The 22,759-nt window shown below is 42.7% G+C and overlaps 1 protein-coding gene across 1 annotated transcript in view; it reads right to left on the bottom strand.

Moving 5' to 3' along the window:
* LOC103763698 (BCAS3 microtubule associated cell migration factor) overlaps positions 1–22,520 on the bottom strand; it is a 162,118-nt gene extending 139,598 nt beyond the window's left edge. The window contains exons 1-6 of the mRNA XM_029964627.1: positions 22,433–22,520; positions 19,623–19,677; positions 17,585–17,657; positions 16,396–16,502; positions 7,887–7,968; positions 434–506 (exon numbers count right to left, since the gene is read on the bottom strand). Coding sequence (XP_029820487.1) covers positions 434–506; positions 7,887–7,968; positions 16,396–16,502; positions 17,585–17,657; positions 19,623–19,677; positions 22,433–22,503 — 461 coding nt within the window. The 5' untranslated portion in view covers positions 22,504–22,520. The remainder of the gene's footprint in view (positions 1–433; positions 507–7,886; positions 7,969–16,395; positions 16,503–17,584; positions 17,658–19,622; positions 19,678–22,432) is intronic.
* Positions 22,521–22,759: the final 239 nt, after the last annotated feature.

Raw genomic sequence — 22,759 nt, 5'->3', positions numbered from 1 at the left:
AAAAGAAGTGGATTTAACACATATTTTGCTGATAAACAGTGTGTGGCTGTAACAATGAAATCATTTGGTGCTTGGAGTTCATGTGGGACGTGACTGCTGCTTGAAAGCATCTTCTAATTACTTTTTAAGACACAAAGATTGCTTTAGACACTTCACAATAATAATTCTGACCAGGATTAATGTCAGGAAAGGTTAATCATAGAACTGTGGTTACGCTGAGAATAAAATAAACTTAAAATACCTCTTTATTTACTTTACATCTCTTTTTTATTCCTTTCCAAAAGCTCAGATCATAGGAAAATGCCTGTTGACACACTGAAAAGGAGTATAAAACCACATCCCATGAGCAAAAAAAAGAAGAGAGCTTTAAAGATGTCATTTCCTGGGGCTTTTAGATGATGTTAAGATTTTCTATATGACTTTATATCCTTACCCAGAGGATCCAATGCTTTTGCACACACCAAGCAGGGGCCGTTTCTCAGAGAAATTATCACATTTCTGGGCACCTGGGAAGAGGGAAAACAAACAGTGAGACAGAGTTGTTTGTGCCACCTTCCCAAGCACAGGCAGGGGCCAAATCTATGGGGAGGATATTGAATATACAACATAAACCTGTGAATAGATAATATAAAGCCTGGACAAGAGCAGTGACAGAAACACAAATTACAGAACTGGCAGAGATGGGACAGAATAACAACACCAGGAGCAAAACCTGGCCAGGGCTGGGGAGTTATTTTGGTTCCTTCCCTGGGGGTTAAGGATTCTGTGAGTTTAAGGAGTGATATTTGCTGACTTTGCACTGTTTTATGAAGGACTGGCTGTGCTGAGGTGTCCCCAGCCCTGGGAGGGGTCTCACACCTCACTCTCCACCTTGTTCTGCTGAGGGGCAAGTGGAGCAAAGAGTGTCAGCCCTGAGAGAAACCCCTTCTCCCTCCCTGTGCCCAAGAGAACAACACCAGGTCACATTCACAGAAGTTCCACCAGCAAGAGATTTAAGCCTTTAAGAAAGAAACATCTAGTAGAGATTCAGGCTTCTCCAAGGGAAACCCCACCTCTAATGCCAGGTTTGATCTGGTTTTCAGAGTGGTTTCCCCAGCCCAGCCCCAGGTTGGTTGTGCCCTGCTCTAACTCAGCTGCTGGGCCAGTTTTCCCAGCCCTGGGATCCTCTCCCACCCCACTGATGAAAAGCAGCCCTGGGTGCCCCCGGGCTCAGTCACACCTTCACCCAGCACAGTCAGACTGTTAAAGAGGCCACACTTCTTAAAATTGGGCTTTAAGAGTTTGGAGAACTTTGCTTTAACTGCTGCACAAACAGAAATAAAACTGAAATTGAGCTGAAAAAAAAACCCTCTCCCTTCTGCCTGTGAACGGTGTTTTCCTGAATTCCAGGGCATGTTCCTCCCCAACTTAAACAGCAGAATAACAACCAACACCACCACTTCTGAATTTCCTCCGTCTTCTTTCAACCTTTGCCTTTTCCATTATCTCTCCATAGCTCTGGATGTGTGTGGTGAACAATGGAATTTCAATTTTTTTCCCCTCCCTTACACGCCAAACCCTTTGATCTCTAAAGAATATCAGTGATGTAGCCTGCTGAAAACTTAATTCTCAAATGCTGGTGCACAGCACTAAATCATTTATTCAGAAGGGCACAACAATTAACAATATACATTTTCACATAGCAGACTCTGTTAATTATTAGTAACTCGGGTACATGCACTTAATTTGTAACAAACACTGTTCAGTCCTCTCATTTTTAGGAGGAGAAGTCTTCCCTCCTACACATTTGGGTATTTAGAAAAAGTCAAATGGGTCCCATCAATAACTCCAACATCAACAATAGCTTTGCAAGTAACCTAAAACAGCCAAATGGATTTTCCTTTTATTCCTATTATTTCAAGGCCTTTTGTGAGTCAAACCTGGACTGTATGTACTGACCTGTGAATTGATAAATGAAACATGCAGCCTTCTTAAAATCTGGCAACCCCTTTGTTGCCTTCATGTGCAGGGAACACATGAATTTGTTCTGTTCCCTCAGTGAGGGGGAAATGCTGGTTACCAGGAGTTCTGACACTGATTTAAGTGGAGCCAGGATTTCACCTGAAGGATTTAACTCTCCTTTTATTCTTTTTTTTAGGGTTTAATTTAAGGTTTATTAGAACGAATTCATACGTTTCTTTAGGGTGTAGTTCTCAGTTTAACGACAAGGAAGGGGAAGAGAGGTGGTGGGGAGCAGAGGGAAACCAAATCCAAAGGAATGCCAGTTTTAATCCCCACGGCACAGATGTGCAAAATTTCTACAATAGGTGCTTAAACTTCTCATTTTGGTCTGTAACCACCAAGGCCTTCGTTTTTTTAAAAAAAAAAAAAATCCATTTTCTCCTCCAAATACTTTCAGAATGGAAATATTAATACTGTGGAAAAGGATCACTGTGGTGAGGACTGGGAGGGCACTAAATCAGGTTAATAGCTGCCCCGTTCATGGGATTGCAGAGTGCCATGTGTTGGGCTCTGTGCTGCTTAATGGAGGCAGTTCTGGGGTGGGATTTAATCCTCCAAGTTGTGGGGGATTAATTCTCATTTGTAAAATTGTGTTTATTTGCATGTGTGATGCACTGAGGTTGCACACACCTGCTGCACACACAGTGTTTAACGAAATGCAGGGGGATGATTGAAATGAAAAGCAGCTCCCTAAATCCCCCCAAATACAAAAAGTATTGAAATCCTGTTGCAAAGTCTCTTTCTTAAACTCCTTTTATTCTAAATCCTTTTAATTCTGTCATATAACACTACAGCATTTATAAAATGCTGAAAATCCTGACAAATCACACAATTAAAGTAATGAAAACTGCCCTTCCTGCCAACGAGGCACCACCTTATCTACAGCTCCATTTAGCTAAATGATGTATGTTTGGGGTTTTTTTTAAATGTAACTTCAGTTAGGAGACTTAAAATTGAAAAAAAAAAAAAACAAAAACACATCTGTGGCTAAAGGAAATGTCACACAAATCAACATTTAGAACTTTATGAAGTCAAAAGGTTATCCACACGTAAGCTCAAAGCAGCTTAAGCACTGTCCTGATGAAACTGTGAACAGAGATTTTGGGGCCTGCTAAGGCCTCCCAATAGTGCCAATAATGAGAGCAACAGCAACAACAACAGCACATCTTTATGCAGAATAAAAATGAACCCCAGTGATTTAAACAGCAACTCAAAAGCTGCTCAAAGCTCTGAAAATTCCCCCCATTTCCCAGGAGTAAGAACTGGCTGTGTTTCACATCTATTCAGCAGTGGCACATTTGCACCCTGGGCTGTGTTTCTCTGCTCTGTAAGTCCATTGCTCAGTCCCAACACAGCCAGTTCACAATGCAGTGTATCCCCTGCCTGACTGAACCCCTCCTATTTCCTCCTAGTCCTCGAAAATCAGGTTGCATTTGTGGTCCTGCCCCACATCAGCACAGCAGCCAAGCAGAACCCGGGAATGCACGAGGCTGGAATTCACTATGTATGGCTTCCATTCCCTCTTTTCCTGCTTCTTTTCATGACTAGAGGGTTGATTAAAAAAGAAAATATCTTTCTTGCCATTTCTCAATCGCTCTGATTTTGTGTCTGCTTTCTTATGGAACACAAATGAAAAAAAAAAAAAACCAAACAAAAAACCCTTGAAAGAGAAGTGACTCAAGTCAGTCCTAAAAACAGTGGGTGAATTCTTCCCCCAGCTCCAGGGCAGCACCTACAAACCCTCCATTTCCTGCAGGGATGAACTCTGACTGCATCACTCCCTACCCTGCCTGATCAGTGGTGCTGTGGCTGCTGCCCTCACCCCAGAAATTCAGGTGCTCCTTTAGGATTCACGTTCCTGACCGTGAACATCCCGTTATCCCACCTCCCTTAACTCCCAGCACCACCCAGGCACTCCAAGTTTTAAAAGTCCCTCTCCAGCGTCACAATACCTGCTTTTTACACCCCCAAAAAAGTTATCATCCTAAAAAAACCCCTTCAAACTCCTGTTATTTCCAGCTCTGCTCCCTCCTCAGCCCATTCCACCCTCCCACTTCCAAGACAGTGAAGTCCAAGAAGCAACAGTGGCTGGAGAACATGATCTTGACAGCTCTGCCAGACACTATAGAAAGTTGGGGTTTCCTCTTTTTTTTCTGCCAGCATCATAGTTTTAGTCTCTGATAATTATACAGCTTCTCTACAAAAAAAAAATCTTAAAAATGATCTTGAAACATTTGTTAGAGATCAACGTTTCCAGAGTCCCTCAGGAACTGAAGATGGATAGAAAGATTTTATTTTGATTGAATCTTGTTTGAAAAAACTACTTAAAAGACCTACCAGTCTAACTGGGTGAAAGTTTAAGGGGTGCTGGTCGTGATGTGGCCAAAACTGAAATGGGGGCAAACAGGTCAGTCCAAAGCTTCAGAGAAATTGGTATTTTAAAATGCTGTGCTCCAAAATTCTCCCCTGTAATATCTGTGGGAACCTTACTTGCTGTGCTGGGCAATTCCATCCTGTAATTTGTGCAATCCAGGGACATTCATTATCCCAGAACAACCCACAGAACAGGCAGAGGACACCAAAACTCAAACACCTGCAGGACCCACCTCCACCAAACCAACCCCGGTCCCCAGTGCTGCTTGTTCAGCTTTGCAGGGCCAGACAGAGCCTGGAATTAGTTTGGCCTTGGGGGATCTCAAACCACTGAGCCACCCACGTGGCTGAACAGGCACAACCCTCACATCTGCCTCCCTTTAGAGAGCAACCCAAATATCAGAGTTCTGTGAGTGTACCTGCACAGAAACCTGAGTCAGCTCTGGAGCCTCAAATCCCGTTTTCTCAACACCAAAGATGGGAGCAGTGGAGAACAGCAATAAATCTGCTGCAAAATTGCAACTTTCAACAGTTTCTAGTCCCTCTGATTTCTTTTATTTCCTTTCCTGTTTGCTTTCTCCCCATCCCCCTTATCAGTCAATTTGACTAAACAGTCCAGTTCCCTGGGAGATGCAGGGCTATAATACCATCTTCCTGCAAGCAGCACAATCTAGAAAATGGCAATAAATTAATTCAGCTGGCTGGGGGAATTTATTTTCATAATGCTGAGACGTGGAAATAGGTTTTACAGACAATGACTGATCTAAACTCCATCACACAAGCCTGTCACCGTGTCCCTCTCCCCAGGAATTCCCACACACAGTGCTGCTCCTGCAGCTTTCCAAGCTTCTGGATTGATTTTTAAATGGGACAGCACAAAGCAAAGCAGGTATTTGGCCAGGGGGCTGTAAAATGACCTGGGGTAAGGAATGAAAAATGGGAGGCTGTAGCACTGACTTACTTCAGAAAGCATCAATAATCTGATTTTGCAGGTAAAAGAAAGCAAAGACAACTGAAGTACATGTATTATTTCCTCAGCACTGATCTTACAGATATATCTGCAATGGACCCCAAAAATGAAGTCAAAACACAACACATTTTTAAAACTACTAAAAGAGCTCTGAATCTTTTTTTATCAGTGACTTTTGCTTGGTTCTCTCACCATCTCTAACTACAGTGATCTTCCCAACTGCAGTTTCCTCTTCACAGAGAACTGTAGCTACATTGAACTTATTTTTTACTGAGACAGAAAACCCCAGTGCCCAGCCCAGCAGGCACCTGGACACAAGGAAATAATGCTGAAATAATGCCAGCACCCAGCTTTGGAAGGGAAGAAGAACCAGGCAAGCTCAGATGGCTCAGCAGGTATTACCTGTGGCACAGCAGTGCCAGGGCTCAGAAATCCTCTTCCTAAGGCTGAAATTATTCTCTCATAGTCTAAATATCAGCTCTGCAAGCCCAAAATCTGGTCAGAGTGAAAAGCTTCAGTCCCCAAGAAGGCCATTTAAACTGTCAACTGCACAAAGTAATTAAAGCCATGTCTCCTGTCGAAGGCACTAGTAGGAACAGCCTGACCCCAGAGAAGAGTTGAAAGATTTTTAGCATTATTTACAGAGATCTGTCCATTTTTCATGGCCAGGCTGCAGAGCAACCCTTGCCATGGGCATGAGACATCAAAGCTGTGCAGTGCTGGGCCAGGTCAGGCCTTGCCTGGTCTGTTGGCTCAGCCTGGCAGAGCTGCCAGGTCAGAGCAGCTCCAGGAGCCCCCGAGCTGCCCCGGCCTGGCACAGCTCCTGAGCACACAGACCTGCCCACAGCCCAGCTGGCAGCTGCCAGGGCCACCTCCAGGGCCACGAGGAGCACTCAGAACCTGCTCCATCAGGCTGGAGGAGGCCTCCTGTGCAGGAGCCCAGCTCAGCTGGAACACTGGGGCATTGTGCCGGGCAGCGCCCGCCGCAGCACAGGATCTCACATCAAAGGATCACAGGGTTTGGAACAGAATAGTTGACAAACTATTAAGTTCTGCTACTGTAAAGTCACCAAGTTGAAGCCATGAGCTTTCCTTTCACACCTGGGAATGAGCTGCTTATCACCAACTAAGATCTGTTTTCAGGAACGTGCCAAAATCCATCCACCCGGAGATTCCTATTTTCAATAATTCCCTTTTTACAGCTTTACAGTAAAATAGTGTTTGAGCCTGCTGATGGTAATCAGCTTCTCCTTTACAAACTCCTTTTATTTTGTTCAGAATCATTAAAGCTCATGTGTTAGTTATCTAAGGCCTCTTATTACAGCTTTACTTTTATCTGATTCCAGATACTGGTCAATGATACATTCATGTACTTTTAATCAAAGATTTATTTAAAGCAAGCCATGTAAAAAGAGACCAAAACATGTTTTTAAAAGGTTTGGCTTAATTTAATATGAGCTAATTTGAATAGTTTTCTAATGTAACAACCACCATTGTCAGATTCTAAATACATGGAATTTAGAGACAAAAAGACAGTAACTTCTTGAAGGAGTTCATGAGCAGTGGAAGTTGACTGAAAAACCAAAAAGCACTATTTTATTGTCAGAAAAAAATAGAACTTGCAGGTTCCTCAGTTAATTCATCTTCATTTCCATTTACACTTCCCTTTCTCCTTTTTTCCCCCCCCCTTTGAGAGAGGAAGGGGCATAGACATCCCTTACTTAATACATATAATAGCAAAAGACCAGCTCATCAGGAATTGTGCAGTGTTCCTGTAAATGGAATGAGAGGCACAACATGCTTGGGAAGTATTTTACCTTGTTATTTTAACCTATAGTAGTTACAGAACCACATACACTCATGCTTTGTATATTCCTCTGCTCAGAAAAATCACCAAGACAACAAAAAATGAGTCCATTAAACCTTGAACTTTCTCCTTTTGTTTTCTTTGAAGCACACAAAATTATTATAATTTACTGGGTTTGTAATACTTTGAACAATTAGATTTTAGGCTGTTATTTTTTGAGTTCACTAATTAATTCATAACTTATTACTGAAAATTGTAATCCAGCATAACCCCAAAACACCTTGGTCATATCAGATGTTGGCAACCCATTTAAACCAGAGCCCAACAGCTGTGAGGCCTTTCAGAACTCTACAATTAGATGGTGTTTGGACTGAAGAGGGTCATTTTTAAAGGGATTTGCTCATTGTACAGTTGCTTAAGTTTTGCATCAAGTTCTTCCAAGGGTTAACTCAATTTCTGGAACAATCCTGTTAAACTAAGCAGCTTGGCTTAGGACTTGATAAACCAGTATTTAAGCAGGGACAGAGAGGAGGTGCCTGTTGGCACTCGAGGGATGACAAGAGTTCAACCCCTAAAAAGGTCAAACTGAGGAAAGTTTACATAAAATTGAACAAAGCAGAAGCTAACCCCCAAAAAAACCCCACATTCTGTTGTTTTGTTATTTCTACTAGAGGGGAAAAGAAGCTTTTCTGAAGAAGTTCTGCTGGATTATGAACCACATAACTCAGAACTTACTGATTTGTGGGGCAGGTAAAATCCGGGCGGCTCGAACGGGCCCGTGGCGGATGGAGAAGAGCTCCTGAGCTTCACCACTGATCTGCAAAACACAAGGGCTGTGAGCAAACAGCATAAAAACCCACAGATACTTATAAAAATAGACATATTTAGACAGTAGGTACAAAGACACTGTAGCAAAGGGAGGTGGGGAAGGAGGTTGGGAAGACTCTGCCTTTCAAATGAGACTCCTCTAAAAGAGAACATCTCTTGAATTAACTGTTGGTGACTACACATGTTGTGGAAGAAGCAAGGCTTGAAGGGGACTGCTGAGTAAAACTCACAGAAATCCAAGCAATCTGCCACACAAGCATCTACCCCACATTTCACCTGCTTCTGAGAAAGATGCCAACTGCCCGGTGCCCGAGGGCGGCAAACACGGGGGGTAAGAGACGGGAGAATCCCGTGTGTTGGTTCATTCCAGGCCCACCAGGTGTGAAAACCATGGATAAAAATAGGTGGGCAAACTGCTGAAGTGTGTCACTAATGGCAAATCTTGAAAAGATTAAGCCAGGAGTGGTTAAAAGATGGATTTGCAGGCTTCCTGCAACGGTCAGTCAGAGCGTGTTTTCATGACTGCCTGGTAACGGATCCGACACGGAACGTCAAACTCCAGGAAAATGGCAAATGTTATGAAGCTCATTTCCAACCAACCAACAGCTTAAAACAGATGTAATGAGGCTCAGAGCACAGCCAAGGCTGGCACAGAGTTCTGCCAAACAGGCAGCTTACAATATCAGAGGGGAACACGATTTGGAACGAGGTTCTTAGGAGTCAATAAACCGTAAATTCAAGTGAACTTTTGGAAATGTCACTTTATGGCTGTTTCCATTTCTTTCTGCACTCCAGCTCACACGTTCAGAAAGTTTAAATGCTCCTACTGTTTGACCAACAAATCCTAAATGCAGCACTCCAGGCTCTCAGCTCAAGTCTAGTCTAAACCTCAAGCCTGGTTATTTATTATCATTGCTCTGGATAACGTGGAGAATGAACCCCACCCCAGTGAAGCACAAGGTTTAGGAAAATTACTTTGAAAACACTATTTACTACAGAGCCAGCCCACCTTTCTGCACACAGCAACCCAATGTAGAGAACTCCTGCTTTTCCCTGTTAAGCCTCGAATAACAAAGCTACACAAATGTGGGGAAATCACATTTTAAGCCATTTTAGCTTTGCAGACAGGTAGCAGTTCCACTGAAATCCAGTTGGCATTCAATGATATCAATTACCACTGCTGTTAGTGACACCATCAGAGTTATTCCTGATGAACAAAACCAGTTTTAAAACTCTAATCAATATGAGAATTCATCCCTTGGCCTACCCTTCTCTTATTTTATTAGCCAGATGTTCTCTGATCACAGTGGATTCTCCTCTGCCCTCCAGCAGCATCCTCTGAACACACATTAAGGTGCTTCAGCTTTTGCAAAACAAGTTTAATTCTCTCCCAGGGACAGCCAGAGGCCTCTGCTCTGAACAGCTTCTCCACCAGATTCTACACAAGACACAGGAATGATGGTCAGGAATCAGCTCAGTGAAGGTTTCCTGATTGATTTTAACTGCTGGTGAGCTGGGAGGGCAGTGTGGAAAAAAAAAAAACCCATCAAGATAAAAACATCTGCATCCAGAAAAAACAGCTTGGAAAAATGTAGAGCACAGCTAAGCAGAAAATGAGAAAAAATTAAAGAGAGAAAGAGCAATAAAGAGATGAAAAAACTGAAGACAGCAGCACGTTCTCTATTCATCAGAACACAGCAGCTCTGGGAAAAGGGGAGGGAGGAAATGGAGAAGAAGAAAAATACAAGGGTTTTGGAACTATTATTATTGGCAATTAAAGCTTTTTTTCCCCTCAAATGGTGAAAATGCTGTTTCACACGTGTCTGCACAACACTGGCCACGAATGAAAACAGGAGGGAAAGGAACCAGCACAACAAAGGTACGGAAGGAGTGATTCCCATAAAATACCCCAACCCAATCCAGACAGCTCCTGCTCCTTTCTAGCTCTGCCAGCACATCAGCCCCAGCTCCCATCTACTTCCAATAAAGTGCTGGTCCCCAAAGGAAGGCACACTAAGAAGGCCAAACCCTCTCAGCTCAGGTTCTGCTCTTAAATATCCTGAACTCCAGGAGTCTGTTTATTTAGACTGGGATGCCAAGACCTGGTAGAGCTTAAAGCTGAGATTTTCAAAGAAAAGCCTAAAATGTCCAAATACAAATGTAGTTCATTTGTTCTGAAGCATTTAACATGAAAATCCCAGCCCAGCTCTTCTCAGGCATGTAATGCTTTTACTTTTTAATAATTAATAATCACTACTTGAAAGATAATTTATTATTTCATACTGGGGGGAACTGCCAGAGAGAAAGGTTCAGTGGAATAACCAAAGCTACAGGATCTGACAGTGGCAAACATGAGATTATAAGTATTTAGCTCCTGTTTTGAGACCACTGCAATGTTTAATACTGCAGGGTAACAGGTCCTTTCCTCTCTGCCTGTGTAGGATCCTACATTGTGGCATGGTTTGGTTCCAAAAACCTTCAACTCTACAGCTCATGTGCTCCTGGGAGCAAAAAAAAGAGTAAATTTTAAGACATGCCCCCACTGGAGATTCTATAATGAAAATACAAGATGCCACCCAACCACTGGTATCTTGTTTGTGAAGGAAATTCAAATTCAGCAACAGGCACCAAAAGGAAAAGTCTACAAAAAGTCTGGACCTACAACATGGAGCAAATTAAAACACTAATATTTAACCCCTAACAGGGTTTTTAAGGATTTAAGTTGTGTGCCCTTCACTGTTCTATAGACAGGGACTCACAGAAGGCTTTGCACATTGTTGTGCCATGAATTAGTCAGAGCCTGGTTGTGCCTTGGTTTGCTTGGCACTGAAAAATGCATTAGGGCTTTGAGTTCAAGATTTCCTCTGACTTTAATGATCTTTTTTTTAAACACTACTACCAGCAGCAGAAGCTTCAGCCATTTGCAATCTCCTAAAATTCTGAATTAACTGTGGTTAATGTTATGGCCTTCATTTATCTGTGGATAACACAGACCTTTATCACCAGTGCTGAGGCCACACAGATCAAACCTGTCTCTTCAGGGGAGAGGGGCTGGGTGGGCTGATCTTCCTGCCAGTTCAGCCCTGAGACAGCCATGAGAGAGCTGAGTTTTCCTGTGAATGGGACACTTATTCCTCCAGGAACTCAGGTGGGACAGGGGACCCCAGGCAGCCCCACCAGCTCCCTCCCTGCCAGCCCGGGGCACACGTGGGCTGGGCAAGGCTCAGGAAAAAGGCTCCACATCCCATTACCAGTCCCTGGAGCTCCACAGTCTCACACATGCACAGACAAAACATAAATAGACTTTGTGAATTGAAAACAGAGCTGTAAATTCTTCAAAAAGCACCTGTGAGGAGCGGGGCTGGGGCTGCCATTCTGGACGGGCTCCAGCTAAGTAGCAAGTCCCCGTGGCAGCTCTCAGAGCTCTTAAAAAGGTTTTCCTTTCCCCATTCCAAAAGCCAAGAATCCTTCCCCAAGCAGGTTTCAAGAATTGGATATTAAGCTGTAAAAGCAGCTCCAGGTACTTGTTGTGTGGAAGGGGGAATCCAAACTGATGGCTCCAAGCTGGTCTGAGAGAACATCTCAGCTTTCCACAACTCCCAGGCCTACGTGGAAGGCTGGAAGCAAAGAACACATGGATTCACATCCCAGCCCCCACTGAAGTCTTCAGCACCATGTTCCAATGCCAGACTGAAGGAGGAAGAGCTCCTCTCTCCTCCACTTCAGACATCTTGAGTTTAAAATATGACAGCCCAGAAATCTGGAGCGCTGGTTAATTTTCGATGACAGAGCTGCATTGTTTGGAACATACCAGTTTGCACCCATCAAAAACACTGAACAAAGGAAGTTTTGTTCACACCAAGGGTAAACTAATAGTTTCCAACCATAGAAAATGGTTTTCACATGGTGGGGGGAAAAAAAAAATAATAAAAAAAAGTCAAACATACACCAAAGTGAAAGAAAATTGAGTTCGGAACTCGATGTTTAAACTTCTGTGCAACTATAGAAAAGGAAACTGGGGAGTCTGTAAAAGGAAAAGGGAATGAACTGGGATTTTATGACAATAAGCAATTGACAGATACCACCACAAAATATTGCTGGATATAATCACACTGGGTTAAAGACAACTTGCAGTCATTGCACTAAGAAGAGAGTAGGGAAGGACTGGAAGCAAAAGGATAAACTTTAACACTTTAGTTTAGAAATTCAAACAGTCTGCATTTCCATTCAAACCAAATATCTTTAATTATCTAGAGATCATAAGGATTTAGATGCTCAAAGGATGTTACAGACATCTACTCTAGTGACTGGACTGAGTGTGAAGTGGCACCCAGTACTTTAAATTATGGCAGTGCTATTGATAACTGTGTAAGGCTATAAAAATTTCTTGCACACTGTGCACACATCCTCAGTGTGAAAACCCCAAAGCCTCAGAAAATTGTTTGTAAAGTCCCTCAGACATTTCCCAGGGTTACTAGGTCAGGTTTTTATTTCATTTTTCCAAGTGGCCAATGCAAGCCTGGACAGTGGTTCCCTCTAGCAGGAGGTCTGGACAGAGGAAGGATTGCAGCTCAGGATACCACAGCCTTGGAGTATTTTTGCTAAATACACATCTGTGCTTGTTATTAAAAGTCCCCTTTGGTAGTTCCTGCTTTATTCAACTCCAGCTTGATCTTTCCTTTTTAATTCCAACATGAGCCACTGAATTAAGACGATTTTTCCACTTTTGAAACGTCCAGCCTGCAACGAAACAAAACTCATCTGCCCCAAAAGCAGCCAACGTGCATTCCCTGAACAGGAACATCCAGAGCAGATACTTGGACACCACATGAGGCAGAAACCAGTTCCAACCGTGCTCGAAACAGAGAGCTGGGAGCGAGGGGAGAACCGAATTCCAAACAGAACCGCGCCGCGCAGTTATCAAATAGGAACTCCCAGCCTCGCTTTGGTGCATTCCCAGATTTCTCCCCGCTCGGTGAGGCGGATTTTAAGAACACTTTTAACCTTCCCACCCCCATTTCCAAACAGAGATCAAAGCAGAGCCCTTTTGGACGGGCACCTTCCGCTCCTTATGCAACAAAGGCTGCGCTCCCAACCCCGCTCCCGGGGTTCCAGACACCACTCCCGGCCCTTTGAAGCAGCTTTAATGGTATCTCCCATTTGCAAAGTCACACCCGTGCAGTCAAAGACCTGAACTCCGAGGAGATGTTAATGTGAAAGCACTCAGACTGCAGAGAGAGCTGCCGAGGTGTGGGCAAGTCAATGTAACACCATTACCGGGGAGTGTGGGCTTAGGACCTGTCATAAACACTTCATAATCACTCACCCACCAACCCCACCGCCTGCAACACCTTATTAAGTGCTGAATAGAGCTTCAATTGTAGGAATAAAAAAAGCACAATGCTGCAGATAATGGCCTTCCCGAGGAGATTTTCACATAAATGTCAGATTGTTGCTTTTTCGGATTAAAAGCTTTTTTTTTTTTTTTTATAAAGTGGAGAATGCAGGGTGGTGGTTTTTGGGGTTTTCCCCCCCCCCCCTTAGCTGGAATAACATTGCTTAATTACAAGCTAAATACTCAGCAAGGCCAAGTAGAAAGGTTTGTCTGATACCAAAGGACACAAAAAAGTGTTGCCAAATAAGCTCTTAAATATCAAGTCAATCACACAACTGCCAAATTTTGTTGTGCTCGAACTAAATGAGTGAAAAAATGCAAAGGAGAAACAACAATGTGGACAAAACCCCACCGGGTTATGCTCCTTCTGGATGTGTTGGATATACAAATCCTGCTCTGAAAAGATATTTAAAACTGATGTTAAGGACTGTGACAGTCCCCAAGACCATCTTACTAACACAGGAACCACTCCAACAGTGAATTTGTACTGACAAAACCTGCACAGGTCCGAGTTGAACATCCCTGGATGAGGCCTCAGAATTTCACAGAATGTACAAATGAAGGGCTGACAAAGTGATCCAGTATCTCTACAGCTGATATTCTTAAGGCTGATGGCAAAACATCTCCAAGTTTGGCATTTTCTGCATTTCACTGCCCTTCTCCCCTGCTCATCACAAATACTCCTGCAAAACCTGAACAACGCTCAGAGAAACTGCCCTGCAATTTCAGTTTTGCTATTTTTTTTCTCAAATACTAAATACCAGCAAAATCTAGGAATTAGGAAGAAGTGAAAAAAAAAAGAAAAAGAAAAAAGACAACCTGGTTGTATGGTCCTACTGAAAAGAATGTAAAAAAGAAGGTAGAAACAGCCCAAATTGTTGCTCATTCAGATGTGAAGATGAGGGGGGGGGGAAGAGAAATGAGGGAAAAAAAAGAGAAAAAAATGAGAAAAAAAAAAGGGAAAAAGAAAGGAAAAAAAATCCATAAACCTGAAGAAAACCCTTCTTCCCCATTAGGAGAAGTAGAAATCTGTATCTTAATGCACTGCCTGGCTGACAGTGACACTGAGGACTCTAAGCCAGGACAAACAAAGTCGTTTAACTTGTCATTTATGGGCAATCTCCATCAAATTATTTCACATTCACTGCAGTTTAGACGCAGGCAGGGAATGCAGGGCTGGCTACACCGAGGTGATCGTCCCCATCCCAAAGAACTGAAACACTTCATTCTTCCTTCCCTCACCCAGGTGAGATCCAACCCCACTCTGACAGAGTTTGGACACAAAGCCCTTCAGGAGAGGGGCACAGAACCGTTCCAGATTTATGTCAGACGAGAACATTTCAGCTGGATAAAACAGGGTGTTCTGTAAGGATTCTTTAGCTCAAGATGTGCTCCTGAGGGTGCTTTAATTAATTAATTAATTAATGAAGCGCCCGTCGCTCGGTGTCGCAGCGGCCCCGTGTGGGGGGTTCGTGTAAATGCACCGCGACACAAAACCACCTCAGGGACCCGATTCCCTGAGTTTTCACGGAATTACGGGACGGGTTGGGTGGGAAGGGACCTTAAAGATCATCTATTCCACTCCTTGCCATGGGCAGGGACACCTCCCACTAGCCCAGGTTGCTCCAACCTGGCCTTGGACACTTCCAGGGCTGGGGCAGCCACAGCTTCCCTGGGCAACCTGTGCCAGGGCCTCGCTGCCCTCCCAGCCAAGAATTCCTTCCCAACATCCCAACTAACCCTGCCCTCTGGAAGTTTGAAAGACAAAATCCAGTGTAAAAGCAGATTTTTTTTAAAAATTATTAAAAAAAAAAAAAAAAAGAGTGTCCAAGGCAGCTTTAGTGTCTCATTTCAGCTTTAAAAACATAAAATATAAACCCGACTCTAAGTTAGGTTTTGCTCCTCTGAAAACAAACCCAGGATTGGTTGAAATGTCCCTAATTTTTGGATTAAGCTCCTAAATTTTAGCAAACAGTTACAAAATAACGAAATTTAGTGAAGTATATGAGGTGTTACTCCATCTCTGTCAAACCCTCCATCCAATGCAAAAGCCCAGCAGCTTTTTTTTATTTCCTCATCTCCGGCCAAAAAGATGCAATCAACAGGGGAAAAAAACTCCCACACTTCCTGAAACTCAATTTAACTGAACTTTAGGTGTAGAAATTAACTTTCTTTTTTCTACAAACTACTGCTACACAAACATATGTCCTACTAAGGCAAACAAAAAGTTGGGAAAATGTACATATTTCTTAAAAAAAAAAAAAAAAGGCATTTTAAAAAGGCAGAGAACTCCATCCTCTCTCCTTTATTCTGAAGGGCAAGGTGTCATGAGCCACTCTGCTTTTTCAAGCTAAGAATTTTATGACCTGCTGTCTTAAACTTTATTCTGTTGTTTGGTGAAATTTGGGGTAAATTCCCCCAAATCAGGACCACGTGCCCATGAACTACTGTGCAACACAGGTTGTGACAGCATGAAATCAAAGCCATGTGCACACAATTAAAACTAAAATTTAATTTTAATTAATTAAAAAAATATTTTTTTATTAATTAAAAATTAATTTTGTTAATTTTAACGAAATTAAAACTGCAGATCACACACATGGCAAATGTGACTGTGGAATATTATGAACACTGTCACACACCTGCATTGCTGGGACAAACAAGCCCTGTTTGTGTTTTTTTCCACCCTTATTCTCTTCTGTTAAATAAAAGATCTGCCCCTTCTGGGCTACAAATTATTCCCTAACGTCAAACACAGCTCTCAGTTTAAGTCTCAAAGTGTATTTAACACAAATAATGTGTAAAAAACCCTCCAGTGTGAAGGTACATGAATTCAAGTGTTTGATCTGTGCTCAGTGTTATCCTCAGACAAGCACATTGCACACAAGCCACGTGATCCTGATGGGAAATATTGGCTTTTGGCACTTCAGAAGGAAAAAATTAAAAGTAAAATGTTAAGGTAGCAGCACAACACAGAGAGAAAACCCCCTGGCAGGGAGGAGAGGTGAGCTCTGTACTCACAGGGATGCTCCAGACTTGCATTCCATCACTGTACCCAATCAGCAGCAGCAAGGGGGGTTCATTCCCAGTGCTGTGGATTTCATGGAATTCCATATTCCTGGATGTATCTAAAAGGGGGTTAAACAGCAAAGCCATTAGGAGCAGGTCAGGAACATGAGAGGGTGTTTTCTCACTGCCCCTTTCTGCTGGCAGAAGTTAAAGCAACCAAAGGGGCTGAAATTTTAATGCTGGAACAACACCAAAATATGTTCTTTAATGCAAACGTTAAAGACTTTTAACAGAGAAGTTAAAAAGCTTTAAAATTTAAAACAATGGAGAAAAATATTCTGCATTACAACATGGGTTATTTCTTCCTCCAGGGATTAAGGAAACGTGGCAAACTTTTTAAATAGAGAACAAATTTGCACAGCACCAACAAAATAAACATTAACAGATAGAGAAATTACAGAAATGCACAGACTGGGCAGAAGTATTTGTAGGTGTGTTCAATTAATTAAGAAGTAACTACCTGATTGCAGCATCCAACCACTTCTCACTCAGTCCCTACCCTTCCTTTAAAAACCAGGGAACTGGGATAGACCAGTAGAACAGCTCAGAGCTGAAGTGGGAATTAATCACCATTTCCTCTTAAAAAGGTTGGAATCTGTTTTCTGCCCTAAGTCAGCAGGGATGATTTACTGATGTACACTGGAAGTGATAAACAAATTACCTTTTAAGAGTATTTTGTGGCTTTGCTCTATTATTTCTCTCAAAGACCTCCTGGAATCTCCTGCTCATTTTATCCAACTGCTCTTCCTTTCCAGGTGACTCCGAGTTCTGTCACACCACTGAAAACGTACCTGGGACCTGGACTGGATTCAGTTACAGAATGTGGCTTTGAAATCAAACTGCAGGTGACATAAATTCAGTTCTATGCTTTTGTTTTCAACTACCTTAAGGAAAATAAATGGATTTTTTCCTAATTTGCATTTCTTCCCAAGCAAGAGTTTGTTTGCCTTCAGATGAATCACGAGGCCTATTGACTCTGTTTGGCAGGTACTGGGCAAAAGTGCAGCTATCACTTAGAACTTAGGGAAATTAAATACTTAATTTGGAGTCAGCAATGCTCATGGATAAAACTGACTGGAATTATTGTACATGGACCCCCCAAAAAAATCATTAAAATAATGAGGGGAAAATGAAGCCATACCATTTAAATCTGCATTTTCAAATCTGACCCAAACAATCTTCTCCTTTTCTTCTGGTGGGGTCCCACTGTAGGCCTGGACAAAAAAAGCAAAAGGGTTGAAATAAGTAAGTTTAACATCCTTTTTTTTTTTTTTCCCCTCCCTCTCTAAGAGGGAATGTAAGTTAAAAAAGAAAAACCTGATCCATGTGTCTCGTTGTCCCCAGTATTCCTGGGAGGTCTGGGTTTCAGGAATGAATGTTTCCATGAGCAACATAACCATGTTAAACACCACTTACTAATGCAGGAATGACAAAATATACACAGCAATCAATGTGCTGGGGCAGGTCAGAAATGCCACATGAATTACAGCAGGTTAGTAAAGTTAAATACAGTGGCTTCTATAATCTTTACCTTCAGCAGTTGTACACTGCTTCCAAAAGCAGTGTTAGAGCTCTCACATGAGGTGTTTTATTATTAAAATCCTCTTTCTTTCACTTAAAAGCTTTGCAAGCAAGACTGAGGAAAGAAAGGGACCTTTACAGGACATTTTATTCCACTGCCACCTTTCAGGTCCGTTTGTGACACCTTTAATGCAGCCATTTAAAAGAGAATCAACTCTTAACTCCAGCAGAACAGATCCAGGTTTCAGTTCTGGGTTCCACACATTCCCATAAAAAGATGAGACACAAAAAGGAACTGTGGAGGAGCCCCTGCAGTGCTTCCAAGCTGGAGGTTTTACAGTTCTCAGGAGAAGCTGTGGTGGGGAGAACGTGAGCTCCAGCAGAAATACCAGCACTTCCAAGTGAATTACAACAAAATGCTGAGCAGTATTTGGGATTAAATATGAAAAGAGCCTGTATAATCACTTCACACATTGCCAGAAAAGCAATAACATGAGCTAAAAACACCCAAATCTGAAAAATAAGCGTGGGGTTTTACTTTTCAAAACAAATCACATTCCGGGCTTGCAAAGGCAAAACTGGTTTGGGAAATAAAACACAGGCTGGATCCTGGAACTCCAGAGGGGGAAAGGGGTGGCTGTGGAATGCAGCAACCTCCTAAATGAAAGCTGGACTATGCTTAATTTAACCCTGAGTCCAAAATGCACTGCACAAATTGCTGTTATTCAGGGTATTTTTTTATATCATTATCATTTAAATCATTGGGAATTCCCAGGAGGAACTCCACGAGGAAACCAAGGCACCAACTAACCAAGATAATCCTTCAGATCACAATCAGGATTGTTTCCTGAGGCTCCAATGAGCTGCAGGGCTCCTCCACTATGGACCACAGCTTTCCAAGGAGGAGAACAGAATTTCTGCTCCTCTGCTACCGAGAGGCCCATGGGAGGGACCATTCCAGTTCCACATTTATTATATACAAATATCAAAATATTTATATATAAATTCAATATCCACACATTTGTATTGATAAATCTAAATATATTTTTATAGAAATCTATCTATTATATTAAATAATGCACTGACAAAGAGTGAGGACTCCCCAGCAGGCTGGAGGAGCTGGGGTCAGGCAGAGCTGACAGTCCCACAGCAGCCAGGACAGGCTGGGGCAAGTTAAGGAAACAAGATATAAAAGCAGGAGCAAGTTTCTTTTGCCTCCCTTTCTCCTTTTCAATGATAAAAGGGTGTGCACCAAGTTGTCCTGCACCAATCCAGCCACAGGTTTACAACCACCTCCTCCCAGAAAACACATATTTGTCAGAGGCACAGTGAGTATGACAGGCAGTCCCTCCCTCCACCAGCTCTTCCACTGTTCAAATTATCCAAGGAAAAGCTGCAATCCTCTTCCTGCTATTTATACTGCAGTTCTTCCACTGTGTGGCTGTGATTTTCATTTCATTCTTACTCATCAGAGGAAGTGTGCAGGCCCACCCTCAGCTGCTCTGCAGCCTGAGCTCACAAACCCCATCTCAAGATTCACATTCAAAAGGCCAAAACACTTGGCTTTTGTTTTTTCTGGGTTATTTTACTTTATTTTGGTTCACCTGACATGCATTTCCAGTCAAAAGAAAACCCCAGTTTTAAAGACCTGCACATACCTGTGGCACAACATCTTGCAGGAAGGTAACAACACTCTCCATGTAGGACTGTTCCCTTGAAAACAGAAGGAGAATTTCAACTCCCACTGAAGCTCAGAAATGGTCATGACAATTATCAAATAAGACACACAGAACCAGAGGAAACACGGAAAGGAAAATACCAAGTATGCAATGCAGTTATTCAATATACTGCCAAACACTGATAATATAAATATTGGCCTGTAAGTAATGAAAGGACTAAAGACAAGTAATAAAAAAGCTCAGTGACACCTGCTTATGGAATAACTGCTTGGGGGGGAAGTATAAAACCTAAAAATGAAGGAATAAGCCACGTTCTCCACATCAGGAAATTATTTCTCAGTATTTTTCTCCCTGATTTGGCTGTTACAACATGAAAATGAGGATTTAAACAGGGGATGGTGGGACAAGGAAGATTCCAGCCCTCCTGTGCATTATGTACAAGGATGGAGGAAGTGGCAGCACGAGGGGGGGCAGGAGATGGAGCAACATCCTCCCTAAGAATAGCAGGGGGAGAGGTATTTTCAGAAGAGATTTTATAGCTTGGGAAAGCTTATTCCTTCTTGGAAGTTCACCAGCAGCCATGATTTAGGATGGTGTGAAGCATGAGATGCATTTTTTTGGGGTAGATTTAAAGTAATGCTTTTATTAGCTTAGCCCTGCCCAGGTGGGGAGTGTCTCATGTAAGTGCTGAGTAACGTGGTGTGGGCTGAGCAGGTCACACAGATGGTGCTGAAACTATGCAAGAAGTTTGGGTTTTTATGCAGTGAGTAACACTAGAGACACTCTGGCAGCAAGAACTACCTTCACACAGTCTGGGACTACTTAAAAAAAAAAAAAAAACCAAAACAAAACAACTCTTCAGGCAACAGCTTTGGCAGCCCCCAAATTAACTTTTATGCTGTCACAGTTTTTTTCTGTGCTAACTCCAGATTTCTAAGAGCAACAAAGGGAACCTGTAAACTCCTGGATGGCCAAAGGTGCTTTCTGAAGCTCTGCAAGAGTGTTTTAATAGAAGTGGGAGTGTTTAGCACTGAAGAGTGAAGTCCTCTGAAGAATTAAGCACTGCACACAGCAATACAGAAGGTATCAAAGCCAAATGCTGCACCAGCTGGATTAGTTTTGCTCTCTGTTTTAGTTTTATCTGTGTTTTCAAAGTCTTAACTTTTAGAAAGCTTATTCCAGCTCGTGGCCAAATCAGCCTCTGTCCAGTAACCCAAGGATTTCTGCATCCCAGTTTGTGCCACTGCTTTAGGCTGAGGCCTCACAAACGAGCTGTGGGTGTCTGGTGCTGACTCCTCTCTGATTTATGTAGGTCACCCAAACTGCCCTTGCACACCTTCAGAGCCCTTGATTATAATGCTTGGCCACAGGCAGGGTGTTAAACACAGTGTCTGAAGGTCTGGGAATGCCTCCCAGCCAGAGTCATCCTGTCCCCATGGTTCAGCTCCTGGAATGGACTTTTCCCTCCCCCAGCTACACGTCAAAACAAATTTGATGTCAGGGCAATGTTTTATGCAGTGTATGTGCTCTAAATCCCTCCTGAGGCTGAAGAACTTCCAGGAAGAGGTCTTTAAAGTGCTTAAAAACAACATAAGCCACAAAATATATATAGATATATATATAAATCTTTCCCTAATAGGGATCTAGAAACTTGACATGACCAGCAGAATGCTGCTGTGCTGCTCAGCACACACAGCCTCAAAACCACTGACATTTGTGAGGTGAGCACTGGTACCTCAAGAACAAGACACCAGGTTCAAAAAGAACAAAAATAAAAAGAACAGATAACCATCACAATCAGCTTGTTGCAGTGTTGTTCTAGTATATTCTTAAAGCCTATTTTCAAGAAAAGGTCATTACAAAGGGAAGTGTGTTTGTGGAGGAATTCTGCAACATAAAAAAAAAAATAAAAAATGCTTCCTCTGTCACAGGGCTGCAAGACAAACCTCTAACACAACTTTCTGTGCTACAACAATCAGTTTCTTGTGCTCTCCAGTAAAAATAAAGTGAATCTTGATGTTTAAGCACACAGGGGTAAAAACTGAAGGGAATATTTCAATGGAGTGTTATCCTGCAGCAGTGTAAGCATCTCAAGAAAGAAAAACTGCTACAAAAATCCTCTAACAGACAGAAAAAAAGACCATAAATCTTCTAGGCTGTCTTACAGCCAAAAAGCTCTTTTGCCATGAAAGTATTTCCATGTGAACACAATGAAAGTCAGGATGCCCAAGGACAAAAATGGTCTCTTGGGAGCTCTGGCCAAAGAGACAGAGCTGCTTCCTTTCCTCTTGGTTTTGTTCTTTCAAGTATATAAAAAAAAAGAAATAGAATGCTCAACTCTACTTACTGAAGGACTTTAATGACAAGTTTTATGTGTTTTAATATATCCAGTCCAGGGGGTAAGGTGTTATTGAAGAGAACAGCAGGAAAGGAGCCTGTGCAGCATGTCCCTCTGGCCTAAGGAAGTTTGCACCATTGAACCTCCAGCCAGGACAGGGTTTGTGCAGCAAAATGGTGCAAACAACAACAAAACCATGCAACATTTCAGTTTTCTAAACCTGCAGCTTTGCTTTGGTGTACAAGTGCAAAGCATCCCAGGCAGGGAGACAAGTCTGACCTGCACCTAAAAGATGGGAATGAAACGTGTGCTGACTTTTGGAAAACCGCAGTGGCAACACAAACCCTCCCAGCTGGCTTGGAAAAAAAACACCCCACAAAACTCAGGCAAGGAACTCTACAAGAAAATAAAGAGCATTTCACTCAGGGCTGCTCTTCTAGAAGGTTCTTACGTGGCAGCTTGAGGCCGAACCACCACCCCTCCTGTGCATCGGCTGGGCCGGCGCGGGGACTCTGTCGCCATCGTTTCTGTGCTCACACCTGCAGGAAACACAGCCCTTTTTAGCATCACCTGTGCAGGATTGATTGTTACAAACTCCCTGGCATATTCTTCAAGGTGGTAGCAGAGAAACTCCACCCAGACAAACCTGTAGGCGCCTTCACAGCACTTCTTTTCTAAGCGAAAGAAAAGCACGCGCCAAAGCAGCGATTCCTCTTTGCAGTATCTCAGTCACTGCAGCTCCTGGAGTGTTTGTGGAAGCAAAAAAACACCCCACAGA

Source organism: Manacus vitellinus, unplaced genomic scaffold, assembly GCF_001715985.3.
Source record: "Manacus vitellinus isolate BGI_N305 unplaced genomic scaffold, ASM171598v3 scaffold_76_pilon, whole genome shotgun sequence".
In the NCBI taxonomy this organism is placed as follows: domain Eukaryota; kingdom Metazoa; phylum Chordata; class Aves; order Passeriformes; family Pipridae; genus Manacus; species Manacus vitellinus.
The sequence above is the reverse complement of the archived record's forward strand: the minus strand, read 5'-3'. Positions and strand labels throughout refer to the sequence as shown.